The sequence below is a fragment of the Neovison vison genome, chromosome 12 (assembly GCF_020171115.1).
Source record: "Neovison vison isolate M4711 chromosome 12, ASM_NN_V1, whole genome shotgun sequence".
In the NCBI taxonomy this organism is placed as follows: Eukaryota; Metazoa; Chordata; class Mammalia; order Carnivora; family Mustelidae; genus Neogale; species Neogale vison.
In genome coordinates, this window is record NC_058102.1 from 47,690,021 (window position 1) to 47,713,976 (window position 23,956).

The window sequence follows — 23,956 nt, forward strand, 5'->3', positions numbered from 1 at the left end:
TTATTTATTTGACAGAGAGAGATCATAAGTAGGCAGAGAGGCAGGCAGAGAGAGAGGAGGAAGCAGACTCCCTGCTGAGCAGAGAGCCCAATGCAGGGCTCTATCCCAGGACTCTGGGATCATGACCTGAGCCAAAGGCAGAGGCTTTAACCCACTGAGCCACCCAGGCACCCCTTTCTGGACATATTCCTAAAAGCCACAGCCACACTACAAATCCCAGGAAACCTTTACTGCCCCACCCATCATCTTAGTAAACTATGTTTTCTCTGTTTCTGCCTTAGGAAATGAACAAATACCGCTCTTGGTGTAGCCTCTTATTTGGCTACGACTGGGTTGGGATTCCGCTGGTCTACACCCAGGTATCAAGCCCTTGGCACTCGGTTTTTCCTTGCTGCTTGCCGTGGGCACCTGGCACCGGGCTCTTACTCAGGCTTCTCTCCGCGGCAGGTTGTCACCCTGGCAGTCTACACCTTCTTCTTCGCCTGCCTGATTGGACGCCAGTTTTTGGATCCCACCAAAGGCTACGCGGGGCATGACCTAGACCTTTACATTCCGATCTTCACGCTCCTGCAGTTCTTCTTCTACGCGGGATGGCTCAAGGTAGCCCATGGTCTCCGCGCCTGAGACCCACTCTGTAATCCCTGCCATGATCTACCCTCTGCACCCCGGGTCTGTACTGAGTCACTCATTCATGAGCCCTTCAACAGTAGATTTAACATTGAATCGCCCGGGGATGTCATTACTTTTAAAGTAGGGATTCGAGAGATGTGAGGAGTACCATATTACAGCCTTCTAAAGCAAAGAGATTACAAGAACACTCTTTTACAGCTACTGATTTTTTAGTCTTTGTGTGCTCCCATTAGGATTCTAGTAATGTAATTAAAGTAATAACCGTAACTGCCTTGATATTTTATGCCACAGCTGGCAACTAGGCAGAGTGAAAGGGAGTAAATAAGATGACTTGTATATCAGGCTTCAGCATTAGCATTATATTATTATTTTGGTTCAGCTCAACTCTGCAGTTAACTGTGACTCCCTGAAATCCTACTAGCTGTCCCACATTAAAGGCATCCCATTTCCACAACTAGAACTGCGCCTCAGAAAAGGATTCATCAGAACCAAAACCAGAAACAGCAGGATTTATGATGACATTTGGTTTGCCAGGAAATTAAAAACAGGTCAGAGTCCTGAGAAGGACTTGTTCCACCATCAGTGCAGAATTGAGTTTGTCCTCACCCCTCAGTGCCCTGAACCCCCTCCCCCAGCACCCTCCACCCCACATCTGCCCCTCAACCTGCCCTGGATGCCTGCAAAAATACCACAGCCCAAGGCAAGAGAAGTAGTATACATACACACAAAGACAATGGCTCCATTAAGGTAATTGAAATCTAATGACAGTTTGAAGATGACTTGAATAAAATGAAGTGTCCAACGCTGACCTTGCAGCCAGCCACACCTTGGGTGCAGTAAAGCAGCCTTCTAGGCTGTGGCAAAGTTTTCCCCTCCAGTGCCTTTGCTTTGATTGGCTTGAATCATTAACCAGGAAAAATAAATATATTGGCATTTCAAGAAGTAAAGGCGTGTCCTTAATAATTGGCAAAAACATTTTCAGCTGAGTGACAGTGATCCTTAATTATTTTTACCCATTTAAGACAGAGAAAGAGCAAGAGAAACTAACAGCTCTCATCTCCCATTAAAGAAAAAAGAAGACCTCGGTTTTATAGAGAGAAAATCACCAGGCTGGCCCGAATACTGGATCATTCTGGTCTTTTATTGTCCTGTCTCCTGAGTTCTTTGCTTTGTGTCCATGTGGTGTTTGCCCAGCCTGTACGCAACTGTTAACAGTTCCTGCCTTCTGGAATGCTCTCTAAAATATTTTTTTAAAGATTTTATTTATTTATTTGACAGATAGAGATTACAAGTAGTCAGAGAGGCAGGCAGGGAGAGGAGGAAGCAGGCTCCCTGCTGAGCAGAGAGCCTGATGTGGGGCTTGATCCCAGGACCCTGAGACCATGACCTGAGCTGAAGGCAGAGGCTTTAACCCACTGAGCCACCCAGGCACCCATGAAATGCTCTCTAAAATATTAACATTCTGCTCCTTTATAAAATACTTTTAAAGGCAAAATATGAAAATGCAATCTAAGCTCCTTTAGGAGATAGACAGCCCTAAAAGGAGAGAACTGCTTTCCTACCCAATGGATTAGATGGAAAGATCTCACTTTCTAAGCAGCTGTTTTATCTTGCCCATCCTAATATTTATAAATCTTTTCAAAATGTAAAAAAAAAAAACAAAAAAACACCCCATCTTAACCTTATAAATAGTATATTACTCAGTTATTTGCTGAAAAGGGAGCTTCTAAGAAAACTAAAAGCTATTTCTTGAGATAGTCAATCCAGAAACATATCATTTGGGTAGGTAAATGTAAACTCTAATATTATATACAGGAATGATCCCATAAAAGTGAAATTCTGGATGTAACGAAAATATTTTTAAGGCCCATCCAGTGACCTAGTACAACCCCAGGCCAGAAAGAGTGGATTGCCCCTGGAAGGTGCAGTGAGGGACTTTGACAGGAATATTGCTGTGAGGCTGACTGATTCGGGGCACAGGCCTTGCCCAGTTTCGTCACTTACCGCAAGGGAGATGCGTCTCCAAGTCAGTGGTTCTCGACTTCAGCCACGCACTTAAATCTCCTGGAGCTTCACCCAGTACAGAGAACTCAGCACAACCTCGCACCCGTTAAATCAGAATCGAGGGAGGCATCCAGGCATCAAGTGCCTTTAAAGCTCCTCAGGTTATTTCGATCTTCACCCAAGGTTGAAAACAGCTGTTCTAAGTGGTTAATGGTTAGACTTACATCCTAAAAATTAAGTAGGTAGATTTTCTACCAAATAGCCTGAGAATATAGAAACTCAACTAATCAATGGTGCCTTTATTTTTTACCCTTGTTTTTTCCCATCTAAGCCCAATGTAAAATCTCTCTACCCCCCAACCTGTCTCTCTCTCTCACACATACCTACACACACACAATCTTGATAATAAAAATCAAAGATATTATTTTTTAAATTTATTTATTTGAGGGAGACAGGGAGAATACAAGCAGGGCTAGGAGCAGAAGGACAGGGAGAGAGAATCCTAGGCAGAATTTGCTGAGCGCAGAGCCCCCATGGGGACCCCAAGATCATGACCTGAGATGAAACCAAGAGTCGATGCTTAACCAATTGAGCCGCACAGTCACTCCTCAAAGGGATTATTTAAAAAGGAGGCTAGACATATTTGGCATATAAATCTCTCATCAAGGCTCTCTAATTCTGGAACACAGTAAGATCATTTCATATCGATCAACTATTAGAAAATATGTGGAAAAAAATGCGATAAGGAGCTACCTATACTTTTCCCAGTGGGAAACTGACCAGGTACCAGAAAACCCTTTAGAATAAAACAAAGGGAGACAAACTCCAACTTTATGACTCGCTAGCTCTCTGACTCATTCGTTTAGCTGTTATGTCCAATAATTGTCGAAACTCCTTATATTATTTTCTTTAACTATGTTTTAAGTCTTTCCTGTTTTATCTTCCCCATGGTTAAATTTTGGTCTCATCACCTGGGCCCTTGTAAATTTCTTCAGCTCACAGGCTACATAGCCCCACAGGTGCCCGGCAGAGTGCCTTGCACCTTGTCAGTGCTCCTTCGACATTCACTGGCTAGATCTGCCCCTGAGCATCAATCATTGGGCTCCTAGGCGGTACATAGCTTCTCTTGCGGAGGGTCTGCACTGTCCCCAGCAGAACAGACAGACAGATCCACTAGAGAGCAAGCCCATCCAGGTGCCTCATTTGTGGTCTGAGAGTCAAGTCTCACTTGCAGATAAATATCAGTGTCGGCGGAATGACCCACTCCCCTCTGGGCTTCATATCATGGAAGTGGCAAAGGGCGTCATCTCCATCACCTTCAGCCTGCCTTCTTAGTCTTCACAGGCATCATGATGGCCTTGCTCTGTGTTCTCCACTGCAGGTAGCTGAGCAGCTTATCAACCCATTTGGAGAAGACGATGATGATTTTGAAACCAACTGGTGCATTGACAGAAACTTGCAGGTTAGAGGAGCTTCTCTTTCCTGTACAAACATTAATAATGAATCCCTTGTGGTGTTTCAAATCTGAATAGACTCGGGATTCGGGCCCCTGAGCTTCAGAGCTTTAGCCACAGATGAAAGGCTTTTTAGTATGTTGTCTCACGTCCTTCTGGAACCTCACAGGTCCTGGGTCTCTGTTGCAGTAAAGATTAGTCCCTTTTAAGTAGAAGTTCAAGCCAATTTTCTTTGTAAGTTTCTTTATTAGCTTTACACAGCCTCTTCCATCTTTCTGCAGAGCAATATTTTCATCCATTCTTTCATCTGTTCTGTGTTGCCATCCAAGTGGGGGGAGCAGGGACATAAAATGACAGCCAGACATGATCTGGTGGGAGATGAGTTCCCGAATTCATGTGATGTAGGAGCCTGTGGTCAGATGACCACCCAGCAGGGCACTGGGCATGTGGCCCACAACAACCTGTGTCTCAAATCTAACTGAACAAAACCAAATGGGCCCCAGGACCCTGACCCCACAGCATTATTCCAGAGAGGTTTTTCAGGAAGCACCAGTATGAGAGAATTTTCCTTTCCAATAGGACTGTCGTCAGACCATTGTCTCCCTCACAGGCTGAGAAAAGAATTTCAATTTGTTTGCTTGCTTCAGGCTTTTACTCAGCTCTTAAACAGTTCAAATGTTTCACCGTAGATCACTGTTAGTTCACAAACTGGCCTGAACGTGGAGGCCCAGCACAGAGGAAGGGAAGCCAGGCCACTCCAGATTGGTAGGTGGCAGGCTGACTAAAACAAGGGGACTGACAGACCAGGCTTGGCTTGGGTAGCCACAAGATAGGTAGATCTCCATGTCCACCTGCCAAAATCTTCCAAGTTTATACAGAACCCTTAACTGTGTTCAGCCCTACTTTCAGTCAAGATGGTCTCAACAGCAGGGTGCTCTCTCAAGGCTATGTCCTTGACATGGCTCCACTGGGAGAACAGTAGGCAGAATGTACATTCCAGTGAACAGGGAAGGGGTGGGGGGTGATTGCCTGGGTTCAGCTTTCAGGTCAACAGAGGTTAAATCTTCTCTGTGACCTCCTCCAACAATCACACTGTTAGTCTGTCAGGGAGGAAGCATAACAGTTAGGCCACTCGCTCTTTGGAAGAATTGGATTTGCAGAAGATTAATAATTTATTCATGCCTCAGTGTGTCAAAGTCAAGAAGAGAAAGCACTATATGGCCCCAGGCTGTGGAGATTTGCTGATATACTTTTCCAAACAAACAAACAAAAAAATCAGGATGCATAAGAAATGATATCAAGTATAACTATGTTTATGGAATCAACAGAATGGGATATTGAGAATCTTCAACTTCCTGTAATGTCTGGAACTATGAGTTTGCTGTCAGGATAGCCATTAGACAACATGGTAACTCTGAACAAAGAAGAAAAAGGTGTCTCTCCTGCCTCCAGGTAAAACGTTGCTGGCTCCATTCTGGGCTTGTGGCTTGATAAACCAAGTCTGGGCAGTTTTATAGCCCCACTTAACCCCCATTGCCAAGGTCAAGTGCTCTTGTGCAGTGAACAACATGCACAACTGTGAAGCAGCCTTGGTTACAGCAAATATAAATGACAGACATTTGTATATTTACTCTTTCAGACTGTTCTATCCTCCTGCAAATCCCATCCACCCACTAGAACTTACTCTCTTTGATTATACAACTCATATCCGAATTACTCTAACAATAAAACAATGATTTTAGGTCTCTCTTTTAGCTGTGGATGAGATGCACATGAGCTTACCTAAGATGAAGAAGGACATTTACTGGGACGATTCTGCTGCTCGACCGCCCTATACGCTGGCAGCTGCAGACTACTGCATACCCTCATTTCTGGGGTCAACTGTCGAAATGGGGTAAGTGAACTTTTTAAAATCATCAATATTTGGAAAATACAATATGGCACTGTTCTGATTTTTTATGTCCTAATCTTGAATTTACTTTCATGACAATTCTTAACTATTAACATCTCAGAAGAGTAGCCTTTTCAAATTTTCAGATATAATTAACATGCCCAAGGAAGTTTGAGAGTAAAGAGACTCTAGTTTCTGGTTTAAATGTGATATGTGTGTAATTGGGGGTAATTTGCACTTCACCTTGTTTTTTACCACAGAAAAATTTCCAATAGTTATGAAACCATCTTCTTTTTTTTCCCCTTCCAATTTGAAAAGTAGTTTAATTATTCAATTATATAGTCATTTAATTATGATTATCATAATTAAATGTGTTTGTTTGTAACAAGTATTAACTAAGCATATACCGTGTGCAGGCACTGCATTAGACTACGTGGAGCAAGCAAATCTTAAGGAATGAGATAAGTTTTATCAAAAGTTTTCTCTAGGATTTTAATTCAACTATGTTGACAAGTCAGTCTCTGTTCTGCGGTTTTAACTTAACAATCTGTCCCTCTGTACTTAGCTTTAAATAAATGGGCCGAGACCTGAAGTAAATCATGCACAGCTCTTGAATAATTTTATTAAATCTGATGATGTATATGATTTTGGAGAAATGTGTGAATGTGGGGGAAGTTTAAGTATATTTGCTGAAAGCAGATGCCACAGTTTCCAAGTAACTTAAAGAGAAGACTATGGACAAATTTAGAAAAAAAAGAAGAACCCCTCTAAAAAATTGTAGAGAAGACAAAAACTTTTGTAGGCTTTTTCTTATAACTTTGGGCAAAACTGCGTTTGCCTTTCTTTGAGGCCTGCTCTCAGATTTGTGAGGCGAGTTCGTGTCCTGTCGTTGCCACCTGGGACCTTCTGTCTTCTCCCCTACCGTGGTCAGTCCTCCTCTTTCCCTACCATCAGGATATCTAGTTTCCACCCTATTCCTACAGCCCTATTCCTACAAGGCTTTACCCTGGGCCAAATGTCTCTTAATCCTAGCAAATGATAGTTTGTGGCACCCCTCCCCTAAAGGAGCCGCTGAGGCTGAAAGCCTTCTAAGATCCAAAGGGAAAGATGAAAAAGAAGAATTTTAGGAGTTGTGGCAAATAATGAGATGATTTAGGAGCCAGGAGAATTGCCTTGTTGTCCTCAAAGCTCACCTTAGAGAAGGTTCCAGGCTAGACTTTCCTCTGCTTCTAGAAGGCCTGCTAAGGCCCAGACTCTCCTGCCCAGGGCTTCCTCCAGCCTGGGTATTCAATCCTCCCCCAGCGGGCTGCTCAGGCTCCATGAAGAGTCATTCCCTGTGGTTTTCACTTCTCAGCATTTTGTCACTCATTCTGCAGGGACAGTTTCATGGACTTTGAAATCCTTCTCAGTTTTGGAAAAATAATAGGTGTTTTCCTGTGAGTTTGTTTTTGGACAACTCAGTAGGCTTTAACATTTCCCTCCATTCCCATCACTGATGAATACAAAGTGTTCAAAGATCTAACTTATAAAGAAAAGAAACCAGCACATTTGATAGGGTCAGAGAATCAGTCACAGTGATGTTTTTTAGCCCTTGGGCTCCATTGCTGTGGTCCAATAAGTTGTTTGTGCAGGATGGTTAAAATGATACTTTTTTGGTCTCAAGATTTTTATCTTGATCTGCACACTCATCCCAATGGTCATAATTTTATATTCTCATGTGAATGTCCATGTTCCTTAGAAAGCATTAAAATATATATTTCCCCTATTTCTAAATATAGAAACTCAGAATTAAGGATTTACAAGACCTCAAAGAAAATACCCCAAACAATTATTGAGAAGATTAAACGAGATTGTGAACATGAAAACACTCTAGATATGACCACGGAACATTGTCAGTATCAACCTGTGTAAATCTCTTATTTGTGGATGTCAAAGTGAGGCATAGAAAGATTAAACAGGTCTAAGCTATTATTTGTATTAAACTAGTTCTGGGAAATGTAGGACAGAAAATAAAATGCTTCAGAGAAAACTAGGAGATCTGATATTTAAGAATGCAGCTAAGTTTTTAGCTGTCAGAGAGCATTCCTGCAATTAAGACAGGCTGTTTGCTAGCATCATGGGAACAGGCACAGGCAAAGGCCAGAGCCTATTAGGGGAGGCATTTAACCGGACTCCTCTAGCACCAATTAGTCAAAGAAACAATTAGGTAAAAGCTCAATTGGTCTTGATTCTCTGCATGAATGGGGACCATTCCAGGGGATCCTCACAACCCAGGAACATAACTACAAGAATGCAGGCTTTTGGAGAATTCACAGAAATGCCCTCTTTGATCCATCACTGTTGATTCCTTCCAGGACTGTGCTCTTGTCTAAGGACCGTGCAACTTGTCTAAGTTGTTTCTGGTTGCCTGTGGTGGGAAAGCAAGTCCAGCTAACTATAAGCAAAAAAGGGTTTTCTTGAGTCACAGGTAGAGACTAGCCTCACTTTGAGCATGGCTGGATCCAGAGGCTCAGAGAATGTCACCAGCACTCACTATTGCCCTGTCTCTCTGTTCCCACTTTTCTCTCCACTGACTCAGGTTTCAGGCAGGCTCACCCCTCCTGATGCAAAATGGCAAGATGGCGGCCAGAAGCTTTAGGCCTATGACCTAACTTCTCAGCAAACCCTATAGAGAGAGTACATCTGTTCTCCAACTCTTCAAACTCAAGTACCGAATTCGTTGGCTGGACTTGGCTAACTCGCCCATTCTTGAACCAATCACTATCAATGGGGAGACATGATGTTTTGATTAGACAAGGCTGGTTCACATGTCCATCTTTGGACCAAGGGATGTGGTCAGCCCTACCCAACCATATGGAGTGGATGTCTTAAGAAAACTAGGGTGGTATTACCAGGAAAGGGTGAATGGTTTGCTAGGCTAAGAAAAGCAATAGATGTCCTCTAAAATTACAAAAGATGATTCCCTAAGCATTGCATTGTTCACTCACCAAATACAATGTCAGTACCAATAGAGACATCTGACTGAAGCTCAGGGAAAAGCAAAGGTAAAAGTAAGGATTATTGTAGCCCAGGTGATTTTATTGATGATGATGACCCAGTGAGCCTTTTGCATGAGAATAAAGAACAGGGGACAAAATAGTATGGTTGCAAACATTTCAGACAAGTGTTTGCGGCTTATTGTGCATATAAAATCCTTCCCTGGATGAGTAAGTTTTTTATTTTCTTATTCTATTGAGGATATATGTTCCCAGCAGATTTAACTCAGAAATAAAAGTCCTCTTATCTTTTCATATCAATATTTCACGCTTATGAGCACAATTCCCATGACCCAGAAATTCTAAAAATCAAGGCAATGCCCTTCCATAACTGAGCAAAAGTGCTATCCAGGGGCAACCTGAGAAATTACTCTGCGTCATGTTGTCCTTCATGTTCGGCACACTGTTCATTTCCACATAAAAAGGAAATTCCTTAGAGACAATTCCTCTCTCCTCCAAATTCAGGAACATGTTCAAAATATTGCCCTATTTTCTACACATTTACCAAATGTACATTAGTGAAATAAAACAAGTTGTCCCCCATTTTTTATCTCAAGTACAAACTTAAAATATGGTGTTTTTCCTTGCATCTTCGCATACACAACAAAGGCATCCATTTATTCCAGGCAAAATACACTTTCACGGTCTGGTATATGGTAGGTTTTATGCCAAATGCCTGGCAGAGGCAAAAAACAAAAACCAAAGCAAAACAAATACCTCTGAAGCTCACAGACACAACGAGGAGACTGGTTATAATACAACGTGGTAAACACGGCAATCAAGAAATGTTCAACGAGCCCGGTGACTCAGACAAAGCTCCTTGGAGCTGAGGCATGTAAGGTGCATTTTAGAAACAAATTAGGAGCTAGCACAGAGGATAGGAATATGGGGATCCAGCAAAGGGTAAATGCCAAGCCAAGATGAGTAAAAAATAGCAAGGAATCATAGTATATTTGAAGTAACAGGGTTTTGTTTTTTTTTTTTTAATTTCAACTTTACTGAAGTATAGTTGAAATATAAAGCTATAAGATATTTAAAGTATATATTGCAGGGCTGCCATTTTAATTAATGCATCTTGTCATTGTCCTTACCGTGGTGACATTATTAACCAAGATAAAAAGAACACCCACAAACGGTAGTTAAGAAGAGTCGTCCATAAGACCCCCATAAAGAAAACATACCCCAAGCCCCAAAAATGCAAATGGGTCTTCTCTGAGCGCTAAACACTTACGTCTAAGAAACCAAACTTTACCAAAACAAAACCCAGAATGCTTAAACATAAGCCAGCATTACTGAAAATAAATTTCTTTAAAAAAAGAAAATAAAATAAAAATAAGAGCCAGGCCTAGCCTACCACAGCTAGCTAGAGGTAGAATGCTTTTCATATTATAGCACCATGAGTCATTCCAAAATCCTTATCTTTTTTAAGCATTGGAATTATTATTAGCGCAAATTTATAAGTCTCTGAGGAAATGAAAGACCTGAAGTCTCATAACTCCCTTTAATCCTATCTTAAAAATCAAAATCACCAAGAGTAAAGAAGCAGCAATCCCTTCAAGGCCTTCAAAAAACCCAAATGAAACATCTATCCATAACAGCTGAAGGATTCCCAGTCCTGGAGAAGAGGGACTTTAGCTGCTTATGAAATGGATCACACAAGTGTGTACACATGGGGCTGTGCTCGCTCGCAGTGTCCTGCTGATGTAGACGCCTGCTCTCAGCCTGGGAACCTTGAACCTCTGGCTGCAGCGCCATTTAAAGAACACTGCTTTATTGGGCTTCCAGCCAGGATCCAAATATGTCACCACTTCCTCGCTTTTAGAATGATCTCAAGGAATGGGTCTATGAAGTCATTTTGGGATGCACTAAGAAAAGAGGAGAAATATACACTTTTGTAAGTTTCTTCTCGTTGGGAGCTGAGGGGTTTATTGAACATTTATTGACTTATTTACTTATCTATCTTTATTCCAAAGGTTCTGAGAATATGTAGAGATAATATAATTACTTTTTTGCAATTATACATATATATTTAATGTGCACAAAGCATTAGGATTGCATGGTGCAGTCAGATGTATTCTTAGTGATAGTAGCTCTGTCATACCAAAATCTGTATTTAATAAGCAAATTATTAGATTGTGGTTAAATATACTTCTAGATGGGTGTTTTGGGCAGTAATCCTCTCTTAGCTAACTATATTAAAATATTTTAGCTTTATAAAAAAAATATACAGGCTGATGTATACTATTGCATGCTTGGTTATAAACTACCAAAAATATCTCGATTTCTAAATCACTAACTTCAACAAAAAGGTATTCTTGGAACATTGATTTTCACTTAATGTACCAGAAAGGGTCGAGAGATGGAACCTCCCAAGGAGATGGCATGAAGTTGGTAATTTTAGAACTTTCTCAGCGATTCTTCCATATGCCAACATGGCTTCACCATTGGCACTCAGTTTTCACCTTCTAAATGACATAAGAGGTATAGATGACTTAATTTCCTTTTCTAGCAAAACTTTTGTAGACTATGATGGTGTAGAAATGTGGGGGACCATAAGTGAACCCCCATTTTGGACCATAATTTATTTTTGTGTCACTCTGTGGAGGCCAAGTGATCATAACCAGAGTGATAACAGAAGGCTAGATATGCCTGTTCTTTTGCCAGATTTGCCATAATCTTTGTTTGGTTCAAACTAGCAAGGAGGCAAGAGAAAGGTAGAGGGAAGGTTGCCAGCTCCGTGTGCATCTCACTGGGCTCAGCAAACCTCCCATGATGCTCCACTGCTAGAAACTGTCCTCCAGCAAGGGAGTAAGGGGGAGTGCTGGGTGAATGCAGCCTTCTATCCGCTGGATTTTCCTCACAGTGGATTTTCCCCACACCTCCCAGCACAGAATGAGAGTTACCTTTCCCATCTCATAAATCCTGGGCTACCACTTTGACAAGATTCTGCAGTGCAGAAGGTTATAAATAACAACCTTCACCTCTAATGGGTTTGAAGAGTGCATTTTGCTTTGCTGTGAATAAATGCTCCTCCACATGTGCTCCTGCTGCTCTGATAGATTTTCAGGCAAATTATCAGCTCCCTCCAAGGCAGCTGCCTGACTTTGAGTAACACCAGCAATTTAAACACAATAAATCTGATGTGAGAAGTAGAACTCATCATATTAAATATGAGTTTCCTAAATTCTTCATTAAAATTCCGTTAAAATGACCTAAACTAATTGAATTTAAGTTGTCAAAATACCACTTAAAATGTGGCGCAACAAGAAAAAAAAATGGCGACCGTGTGAGGGGACGATGTTGGCTAACCTTTTTGTGGCAAACATTCCACAATACACATGTGTATCAAATCATCACATCATACACGTTAAACTTCAGAATATTCTATGTCAGTTATATATTAATAAATCTGGGGGCTGATTAAAAAAAAAAAAACAAAACATGGCCCAGACTAAAAAAGGCAAGCATCATCTACTTTTAGCCTTCAAACTTTTGAAGCTCTATATTTACCTATCATTCACGTGAGAAAGGTTTGTAAAAAGTTTGCTCCCAAAAAAAAAAAAAAAATGCACTAAACCTCTCAAGTCATTAGGGCTGTTTTGGTCTTGCCATATCAGACACAGCCCAAGAATTCTGAAAGTCGCCGCCATCTCCAGCAGTCCTGTCCCCTGCCTCTTATTATGGCAACAGGAGGTGACAAGTGTTCTTCGGCGCCCTGACCAGCTCAAGCAGCTTCTCAAGAGCCCTTAATTAAATCACTGCTGCTCAGGCCCTCAGATATCTGTCACTGGAAAGGGAGACTGTGGGGCTGATGGTGTTGTCGGTGTTCAACAGATATCTTTAAAATGTGGATTGTTGGTCTTTTTTAACAGCTGAGATTGAAATAAGAACACATCCGATCCTGGCGCCAGTATGACCTGTGGAAATAGTGCATGCTCTCCCTCCTTGGCTCGGCTAGCTCCAACTAGCCTGACTGGCTTAACAGAACCTAGTCTCTGTCCCCCACTTCCCCTTCTCCACCCCTTCAAAAAGAGCCCAGTACTTGGCACAACCTTCCTTAATATCATTTCTTCCGTATTGATGATTTACATTGCGCAGTCGGTATTTACTGCCGGATTGGGCCACGTCTGCCAGTGGCACAAAAACCACTGATCAGCCCCATCTTCCTTCTCCAGAGGAGCCTAGTTTCTCCTGTCCCCATGCTTCCTCTCCATTCTTTCAGTGCCCTCGTCTAACCATGAAATGACTGTCAGCGTCCTCCCTTCTAAGATGTTCATTGTCAGTTGGCAGCTCTAAGGTGTAGTAACACTTGTAAAATATACTCTGGGAGGAGAAAAGGGAGTAACCTTCGGGCAGACGCTATCCTCTCCTCCAACCAGGTGTGAGAAGTCAGCGATGACTTGGAAGTTGCCTCTGACAGTCTGCCAGTCACTGACAGAGTCCTTTTCATGTCGTCTACTCATCAAAGCTTTTCCACATCTATTGCTCCTTTTGAACTCCCAACAGCCTGTGAGGCACGTAGACAAAGTACTGTTGTCCTAGTTTATCGAGTAAGATATTGAGTCACAGAAAGGTTAAGTGGCTCTCCTCAGGTCACACAGCTGGTTACAGTCAGCCCAGGCAGCAGAAATCCTGGCTCTGTAAGCTCCTGAAATAAATCATTTTCCTCACCACAGAGGCAATACTCAAATTCCATCTTCTGGACACTAATGGCTGCATGGCACTTTCCATGAATGTCCTCTGAGCTCTAATTACCTGCCTATCTAACTCCAAGCAAATTCCAGAACTTAAGACCTTTTTCAGCTGACCTTCTCTAATGTAAAGCAATATAATGTTTCCGCTATCACTGTTTTGAGGCATTTTTAAGTGGTGTTATATTTGGGCCTCAGGATTGTACTAACCTTTATACAAAAGAGACACTTCCAAAACGAAATAAGGAGGAGAAGAAAGTCTAAAAGTCTAAAAGGACCTAAAAGGTACATCCAAGCCTCCCCAACTGAGAAATGAAAAACCTTTAATGTTTTCCATTCCGTGTACTCTTTTTTTTTTTTTAAAGATTTTATTTATTTATTTGACAGAGAGAGATCACAAGTAGGCAGAGAGGCAGGCAGAGAGAGAGAGAGGGAAGCAGGCTCCCTGCTGAGCAGAGAGCCCGATGTGGGACTCGATCCCAGGACCCTGAGATCATGACCTGAGCCGAAGGCAGTGGCTTAACCCACTGAGCCACCCAGGCGCCCATCCATTCCGTGTACTCTTAAGCTTTAAACCATTTTGTTCTCAGACCATGGTTTCTGCCATCATATCGGGAACCATGACTGTGGGAGAAAGGAGATGGGGATCGTGAGACATTCACACATGGAAACACTTGGAGGAAAGGTCGTTAGGTACACCGTGCTGGGGAGTCTCACTGCCGCTCTTAAGTTCTGGACTGAACATAAACACCAGGAAGGCCTCCTTCACCACATCAGTTACCCAGATCCTGGCTGCCAAGTGTTCCTCCAAGGACCCCCTATTGGGTCCTTCAGACTAACAGCATAGAAAGTTCCTGTGTCATGTTTCTCATCCAAAGCATTTCTGGATGACCATACTCATCAGTGTTGCTTTCCATGTAGTTTTCCAGCTCGCACACTACAACCAAACAGCACACGGCTAGTCATGCCCTCCATCCATAAAGACAGTCCAGAACTACCCACCTCTGTGGTCAGATCCAAATCCCTCAGACTTGTATGTGAGACTCCATACCACAGTCCAAGGCTGTCTTCTCAGCTGTCTGCCTGACACTCTTCTGCTCTTGACACAACTCAGGTATCTCCCATTCCTCATAAACACCCTAGAGTTTCTCCTGTCTCATTTGCTCAAGTCATTTCTTCCACTTGGAATGCTCAGTCCCTTCTCTGCCCATTCGATTCCTACTCGATGTCAAAGCCAACTTGAAACCTTACTTGACCTTCAAATGTAGCTATTTATATACAAGCTTCTCCCGCCTTTTAAATGATGTGATACAGTACTTGTGCCCTCAATTTATTCATAACCAGTGCTCACATAGATTGAGTTGGGTAAGCGGATAAATCTCATGCGTCCACACCACAGTCTCCTGAGGCAAGAAGGTACAGAGGGATCTCATGGGCAGCCCTGCCGGGTGTCAGTTGATGAATCAGTACTAATAGAACAAGAGCATTGCCCTTTTGCAGTTTGTGCCTTGCAGCCGCTCTGTTTTTCTCTAACTGGTGACACAGGGCCTTAATCCTCTTGCCCCCATTGAATATACATGTCCCTCACATTAGTGCATCATTAGAAAATTGTGTCCTTTTAGGGCTTACAAAGTTTTGAAGTACTGATGATACAACCGGGTTTCTTGGAAGATACTATCATTCTTACAGGGTTGTGTGGTTCAGGAGGAGTCAAGAAAGAAAAATCCCCCATAAAAAGTAAAGACCCCAAATGGAGGACAGAGGCTCTCTCTATTGAGGGAGCTCGCCAGCTCCGCCTCAGATTCCCAGCGTGGTCATTTTAGTGAAGGATCGCACTGTCCCTCCTTGGGTGCAGTCCTGAAGTGTGACTGCAGATCTGACCTCAGGAAATCCAAGGAGGGGGGGCGGCCGGGCCGCTGAGGCATGAGTCTGCATTTCTGGAGTCCATGTGTAAGAGAATCGGAGCCAGGCACAGCCCCGGGGGTGGGGGGAGCGGGGGCGGGGCAGAGGCTATCCGGTAGCCGAGAGCCCTGCTGGGGCTTTAGATGAACAGCACGAGGTTGTAACCGGACGCCATCCCGGGGACATTCAGCTGGTTAATCATCTCACTCAGCCATCTTTTATTCATAAACACGGAGCGACGACGTTCTCTCTGCTGCTCACTGTGCCCTTTCAGGTTACACCCGTATTGTGCTGCTCCAGCTTTACCCTCTGGGTCACAGAAAGCGCACCTGGCCTTGTGCAGGCATCTCGTCCCCACCGACAGTCACACGGATGGCCTCACGAATCCCGGACCGCGCCAGCGGAGCGTGGGTGCTCCCAGAGCCAGTGCGAGCATGTGTGGGTTCAGGCTGAGGTTTAACTTTGAACCTCAGTAAGGCCGTCTGTGCACTGTGTACGGGGAGGCTGGACGTGGCACTACCACATAGTTCTCACTCCTATCCCGATTACCCATTTTATTTCAGCCTTGAAGGAGAAGATTCAAAAGGATAGGGTTATTTGTTTTATGTCCCAAATGTTGAAAATGCAACATGACCCAATCAATCAAACTTCAGCTGCGTAGAGCCCGGCCGCATGGCCAGGCCACACGCCACACACCCCTCCTCTGTGGCTGTGCTCTTGCCCCAGTGTTCACACTACTCCTTCCTTAACCCTAAGTGAGCAGACCAGGGATGGTAACAAATTACCTGTGGGCAAGGACTGTTTTACTCATTAATCTGCATCGCCCCCGGCCACTCCCAGGCCTACCTTAACACCTGACCCCCCTGAAGCAGACTCCATATAAAAGGGATTAAGAACAAAGGCTTTGGAGTTAGATTTGAGTTCTGCCCCCACAGGCTACATAGCCCTCAGGAATCTCTCTGAGCCTCAGTTTCTTCATCTGTTAAGTGAGAATCACAATAGTACCAGCTCACACAATGAACATGGTAATTAAGTGAATTAATGAAAGGAGGTACTTAAATAAATGTAAATGTCAGCTGTGTTTTGCAGGATCTTGCATTTAGCTATGATCCATTGTTTTGGGAGGTTCACGCATCGTTAGTTCATGGCCTTAGTTCACCTGTAATAAGGCTGAAGGAACACACATTGTATCCTTTTTTTGATTAATGTTCAGATCTCTAAATTAGTGATTTTCAAAAGTATGGTCTGGGAAGTGCTGGGAATCCCTAAAAACTAGGATCCCCCCACAAGACCCAAGTCCTTAAGGTCAAAACTATTTTTCTAACAACACTAAAATGTTATCTACCTTTTTCACTCTCATTCTTTCCTGAGTGTGCAGTGGAATTTTCCAGAGGCTCCATGCTACGTGATGATGTCATCACTTAACATTTAATGGAATGCGTGCTTGCACATTCTTGTATGTGTGGGTTTTATTTTTTTATATTCCTCAGTTATTTCTGATGCAGTAAATAGCAATAGCCATAACCCACATAAACAAATCTCTTTGGGGTATTCAATAGTGCTTCAGAGTTTAAAAAGGTCCTGGGACCAAAAGTTCTGAGAAACTCTGCTAGACTCTCTCAGGTTAAAATCCCCTCCATTTCCAGATCTGGAATGCAAACATTCCAGACTCTCCTTAATTCTGAGACACCTCCCAGAGGGTTGGGGTCCCAAAGCCGAGTTGCCTGCATTGTGTCGTTGTGTGTTTCAGACTGTCCGGATCCGACTTCCCTGGCGAGGACTGGCTGTGGAGTTACGAGAAGCACGGCCACCGCCATTCCGTGATTAGGAGAGTCAAGAGATTCCTGAGCGCCCACGAACACCCCTCCAGCCCCCAGAGAAGAAGCTACAGCCGGCAGGCCAGTGACAGCTCCATGTTCTTTCCCCCAAGCGGTGATGTCAGCCCAGCCAGGGATCTGTTGGATGTGCCCTCCAGAAGCTACCACCGTGTCCCAGGCACCCCGAACCAGACCTGCTCCCCAGAAGGGAGCATCAAGATGTACTCCAGCCTGGGGGAGCTGTCCACCATCAGGGAGACCAGCCGGACGAGCACTTTGCAGAGCCTGAGTCCACAGTCCAGTGTGAGGGTCTCCCCCACCAAAATGCCACAGGTGCCCGAGGTACTGATCACAGTGGCCGAGGCATCAGTGCCTGCGTCCGATGGCTCCACGGCCTCCATCCAGAGTGCAGAGTTTACTGGGGTGGAGCCAAGCGGGACTGGACAGCAGAAAGTCCCCGTGGGATTGATTCCTTGCCCCTCAGAGAAAGGGACACCTCCGAGGGACCCCAGTCCCCAGACTAGTTCTGCCAAAGATGAAAGAAATGTCTCCACATTTGTCTCTGGGGAAGACCCTAATGATGACAAGTTCCTGAAAAGGTGGAGCCTCCCGGGGTTCCTGGAGTCCAGCTACACCTCCCCAGCGGACCTCTGCCCAGATCCCATGAGCCCTGAGCCCATTCTCTCACTTGACACAGAAACATCTTCAGAGACCAGTGGAATCAACATCGTGGCTGGCTCTCGAGCCTCTCCTGATATGCTGTATTTAATGGAAAACCTGGACACCAAGGAAACAGATATCATAGATTTTAACAATGAGCCAGCTGAGGAACCACCCAAAGGAAGACCAGAACCTCTAGGACCTGGTTCTAGCTGAGGTTCTTACTTCCAGCATTAGTTCCAGAACATACCTAAGGACTGGTCAACTTTTTAAAAAGCCTTCATACTATATAAGCTACTTAAAACTAAAGGGCATTATGATCCTAGTTTCTGAGAACTGAGAAAATCAAATACATTCACATCATCTGTTACAAGGTGACTTTCACAGAAGTCACACAGACCACAGTGACCTATCTTAACCAAACAAGGAATGTTAATAATATATCTATGGCTTATAATTCAGAGATTATGTTACCTTTGGAAAGGATCTTGTAGCCGATAGTCCCCCAGTTTTGCCCCCAGAGAGACAAAGTTTGCTCTCCTCCCGACTTTTTCTCTTTTCTTCATCTCCTCAGTCATAAAGAGAGGGATATGGGTCACACAATGCTGCAAAAGCTCCTTCCTAATACGGACTCGTTGAGGCTTTCTAACCATCTCACTACCACTTTCTCGAACTACGATCACTCCTTGATTCTTAAGCTTCACAGCATTACAACCTCCACCTCCTTTCCATTTCTTTTTCTCCGTTTTCTTTTTATTCTCTCATCCTTTTGTCTTTCCCTTCTACTCTGTCCCACCTTTCAGGCTGTACTATTTTCTGTTGCAAACTCTGCTCCTTACTTTTTGCCATGGTTTGCAGACGATGAGGCCTTGGCAGCACCTCCCACAGGGCAATCAAAGATGTCCGCAAGTCCAACCTGACGCATTCGAGCCTCCCGGTGGAAGGGGCACGGTGGCTGATGGCAGCCATTGCCATTCTTTCTGTACCCACCCCCTGGAGAACACTGGAGAAATGGGAAGCCAAGAGGACAGGGAATCTCATAAACAAATGCTTATGGAACCAAAGAATAACAAGGCTTGAGTGTGTTTAACACAAACTCTTACGCTAAAATCCCAGTCATGTCGCAACATGGGACCAGTTACTGCGTCTGCCAGGTTGTTTGGCATGAGGTAAGATATTGGAGCTGGGAGGTTAAGGGGGTCCAGGACGGCACGATGGGGACAGGACATTGACCAGTTCCCTCCAAGGAGTTGTTGGGGGCGGCAGTTGGTTGGGGCCTCTGACTTCGTGTGGCGAAGGCCATGTCTTAGGAGTGCCGCTCTCACTGTCTCGGTCGTATGGCAAAGCTTGACTACATGTGACTTAACAAATACAATAACCCTGATTGCTACCCCTTATCGAGTACACACGGGTCCAGGCAGCAGCCTGTAAAGTTTACAGAGACTCTCACGAATCCCCACGGGAATTCTATGGGTCAGTATACTATTCTCTCCATTTTAAAGATGAAGAAAACAGAGTCTTTGGAAAAGCAAAATAGCGTGACTTATAACACACAGCCAGAAAGGGGTAGAGCTCAGATTCAAACCCAGGTTTACCTGACTCAAGAGCCCACCCTCTTAACCTGGGCGCACCCTCACTGTGTCAAGCCACGTGTGAGGCCCTGAATCAGCCAGCTGTGCGCCCACAGTTCTGGAGGATGCCCCAAGGGAGCCATGCCCGAACTCCTCCAGCCTTAGCAGGCCCTCTGTCTGGGTCCTTCCTGCTTGAGTCTACCTGGTCTTTTTTTTTTTTTTTTTTCAAGACTTTATTTATTTGAGAGAGAATGAGAGTGGGGGATGGGCAGAGGGAGAGGGAGAGAATCGCAAGCAGACTTCAAACTCAGCGTGGAGCCCCATGCAGGGCTCGATCCCATGACCCCGAGACCATGCCCTGAGCCACTCATGCAGCTCATGAGACACTCAACTGACTGAGCCTTCCGGGTGCTCCTACCCGGTCTTTTATGTACGCATACAGGAGGGCATTGCTCCCCCTTTGTACTCAGCCATCATCCGCTTCATTTTTCTGACAGAAGAAAGCGGTCAGAACCCTTCTCCCCAACCACTCCCAACATGCAATGTTATAATTAGCACATTTTTACAAGACACTGCGTCCAACTGGGCCACCCAGGCTGCATGACAGCAGTGACATTTACTTTAACTGGATTTTCTCCAAAGACTGAAAGGAAATAATATTGGGAGAAATACTATACATCGATGGTTCTCTATGTGGGTCAAGAGGGTTAGCACCTGGGAAGGCACTGATATTCCCAAACCGTTTGTAAGGGCTATGCAATCAAGCCCCGATATAAACGCAGCTGAGAGCCAGCCCTAACCCTCCCCCAGCCTCAAATTGCTATCTTTTTTTTTTTTTTTTTTGCTATTTCAACTTAAGTTGAAATTCTCTTCTCTTTGGCTTTATCTATTGCTCAAATTCAAACAAGGTTCTACCTAGCTGCTTTCAAAATATAAGCAATCTTTGTTCATATATCCAAGGTGATAAACGACACACAAACAGAATGTATGACTCCAGGTGTCCACTCTCCTAGACTAGGGAAGTGTTCGTTCATTTCTGCTTCTATCCATCACTTATGCACCTTTGTCCAGAGAACTATTTGATTTCCTCAGTACTTCATCAGACTCTGAGGGGGCCTCCTGTTTCCTCCTTGCACTGCAAGCTGAATAATGACTCATTCAATGAGCCCATGTGGTTGAATTCAGCAATAAATTCAAGCTAGCAATTGCCCAGATCAGATGAAGAAATCTCTATTCATTCTAAAACGGGTTTTTAGAATACCCAACACAGACCAAAGCTGGAAAAAGAAAAAAAAAATTTCTTCTCTGGTGCCTGATTTTATTGCCTGCATAGCCCATTTTCTCCTGAGCTCTGGAAACTTCTACCCCCTGCATAAATGGTCACCTGGCCTGCTGGCTTAGTCGTTTTGGCTCGTCCAACCCCTAGAATAGGCTCTCCCATGCATCGGATGCAGTCCTCAAAGCCAGAGAGTGCAACGAGGCCAAACCCCTTTTACCTCCTTCTCTCTCAGCCCACAGAAGCTAGCCATGTCCTGTCCACAAATCAGGGAAGGTAAAGGCCGGTGGAACTTCTTCTCTGTCATCCAAGAATTCAGGGATGACCGGCCCCCCACAAAACTAAGAAGGCTGTTCTCTCCCCTCTTTAACTGTCACGTGAACAGCTGGGTTCAGCTAAGCCATGGAAAACACAGTTTAAATGGAATGGAGAAATGTAAAATTGTCCATTTGTTTAAAGACTCATACATCCTCTTTTTTTTTTTTTTTAAGATTTTTTATTTATTTGTTTGTCAGAGAGAGAGAGAGCACCAGTGAGCACAAGCAGGGTGAGCGGCAGGCCCTCCGCTCAGAGGAAAGCCCAAATGCGGGACTTGATCCCAGGACCCTGGGATCATAACCTGAGCCAAAGGCAGACGCTTCACCAACTGAGCCACCCAGGCATCCCCTCACATGTCCTCATTTTCAGTGCCTTCGCTCTCTAGCTTCTTCTCCAGAGAAATTGATTCAGTCCTCAATCATTTTTCTAAAATCCTCTCACTGTAACATCTACTTTCTGAGAGTCCGCTGAGCCCAGGCCGCCATGTGGTGTAATGGAATAAGGAGTACAAAACCGGCCTGTGACTTCTGCCCCTGTAGCTCTGTGAACTTGAACGAGCCCCTGTCCTTCTGCTTCTCGCAGTCTCATCTGTGAAATGGGCTCTTCTCAGCACCACCTCACTGGCCCTTGGGAGGGACTGAGGGGCTTATGAGAAAAGGCTGGGAGTCCCAGGCAGCAATGTCTTGTTGATGGGCTGGGCTGAACTTGATGACCCCATGATTCTGCAAGAAAAAGGACTTGCCCCTTTCCACTTTGGCCATTTGCTTGTTGAGGTCCCTTTATTCTCAAGGATTCTAATCTCTTTCATTCAAGAAACTTGTCAGTTCTCTTTTGGCTTCATTTTTTTTTTCTTTCCTACACTTCCCAGCATCTCCCCCGTCTTCCTTCTCTCTAGTGTTTTGTCATTCCTTCACTTCTCACCAGACTTATCACCGTGGTGATGAGTGCCTCCCCCACCCAGTCTCTGCACCAATCTCCTCAGCCAAAATGTGGAACTTGGAACCGTTAATTGTTCCTGTTCTTTCCACTATAATTCTAGAGGATTTCGCACCCCTGGTTTGAAGTCAGAGCACTGCCTTAGGGCAGCTAATCTCCCTAAACCTGGTTCTTTTTGGAATTAAATCTGGGTATTTTGGAATAAGCACCACAACTGTAAAAACTCCGAAGCAAGAGCCAAATTCGAATCTGATTCCACCTGCCTTTCCTTCATCAAATCATCACGTACGTGACCCACAACAAACATTTTCTGAAGTGCTGGGTGGGGGGGGAGGGGTATTAACAGTCATAACCAAGGATTTTCTTCATTTCATCTTATCGTACTATCTCACGAAGATCCTCAGTCCTTTCACAAGCATTCTGTTTTTCTTAGTTCTACCAACCCTAATTTTGGGGACAGTATTCCCACCAAAAAGGCCACTGAGTCAAAAGAACCAATTCGAGAATGCCCGCCTTGTCCTCCTATTGCAAATCCTAGAGAATCCAGAAGGATTCCAACCCACTGGCACACTGGCACCCACTCTTCCCAGCCTCCCTTCACATCTCTGCGGGGCACGCGCCTGTGGTCAATGCAAACAGGAAACAAAGGCACTGACCCAGGAACGCAGCGGCCCAAGAACCACAATTGCCCTCATGACTCAGTTAACTCGGACCAAGGGTTTCCGTTTTCGTGCGGTGGTTGTTTTATTTCTGAATTAATTCAGGAAATGGGCCCCAACCTTTTTGCCACAAGTAGATGTGGCTGGATGGTTACCTGGACCCACCTTCTCGGAGCTTCTGGTTTTAAACTTTTACCGAACAGAGTCAGCAAACAGACTGCAGCATCTTATACCCTGAAACAAGGAAGAACATTTCTCAAACAGATGGTGTACAGAAATGCCGGTGTGTGCAAGCTAGTGGTTCTCCACTGGAGGTGATTTTGTCCCCCCGCCCTGGAGGTATTTGGCAATCTCTGGAGATGTTTGGGGTTGTCACACTGGGGAGCGCGACTGGCCAGGGATGTTGCTAAACTAGACATCCTACACTGGACAGGACAGACCACCACAACAGCTAGCTGACCACAGATACCGCGGTCGGGAACCCTGACTGGGGCCAATAGGAAGGTTAAAATGAGACAACCATTGGGGAGACTAACAAAGAGAGATGAAGAAGAGTGAGGACTAGGGAACAGCAGATGAACTCAGCCACTGGCTGAACCCCAGCCGTGAGCGCCAGCGGCAAGCTGGGCACAACTTCTCCCTGACGCTAAAGGAGCCGATGGGCCAAATCCAGAAAAAGTGGGTACGAACCCAGAGTTTTGCCCTGAGAGAATTCCCTGGATGGCTCTTCACCAGGAAAAGTGGCCAAACACCATTGCTAGCCTGGCGGTGTGGCTCACAGAATGGGTGGTGACAATATATTCTACCAAACATTACATAAGAACGTGCGCCAATGCACTGCTAGATAATGGAGAGTTTCAGCCTTTATCTATGTCTCCCTGAGGATCAAACAAATAAGCCATATCTTCTAGAGAAATAATTTGGCATTTTACTTTGTATAGAAGGAATATTTTCATTAGAGAATTGTTACAATGAGTAGGATATCTACCTCCTCCCCACAGGCCAAGCGACATCATGGATTTCCCAGCGTTCCCAGGAGAATAACATCAGAGACTTAGTGTCACCCTGGATGATCTCAGCAGCCTTTTATTATGACTTTTCTTCACAGTCAC

General features: G+C 44.4%; 1 protein-coding gene across 1 annotated transcript in view; it reads left to right on the plus strand.

The window, feature by feature from the left end:
• Window positions 1-18,862, plus strand: part of BEST3 (bestrophin 3) — a 34,574-nt gene extending 15,712 nt beyond the window's left edge. Inside the window, exons 5-9 of the mRNA XM_044229325.1 lie at window positions 282-359; window positions 448-600; window positions 4,016-4,096; window positions 5,831-5,982; window positions 17,358-18,862. Of these exons, the coding sequence (XP_044085260.1) occupies window positions 282-359; window positions 448-600; window positions 4,016-4,096; window positions 5,831-5,982; window positions 17,358-18,300 (1,407 nt within the window). The 3' untranslated portion in view covers window positions 18,301-18,862. The remainder of the gene's footprint in view (window positions 1-281; window positions 360-447; window positions 601-4,015; window positions 4,097-5,830; window positions 5,983-17,357) is intronic.
• Window positions 18,863-23,956: the final 5,094 nt, after the last annotated feature.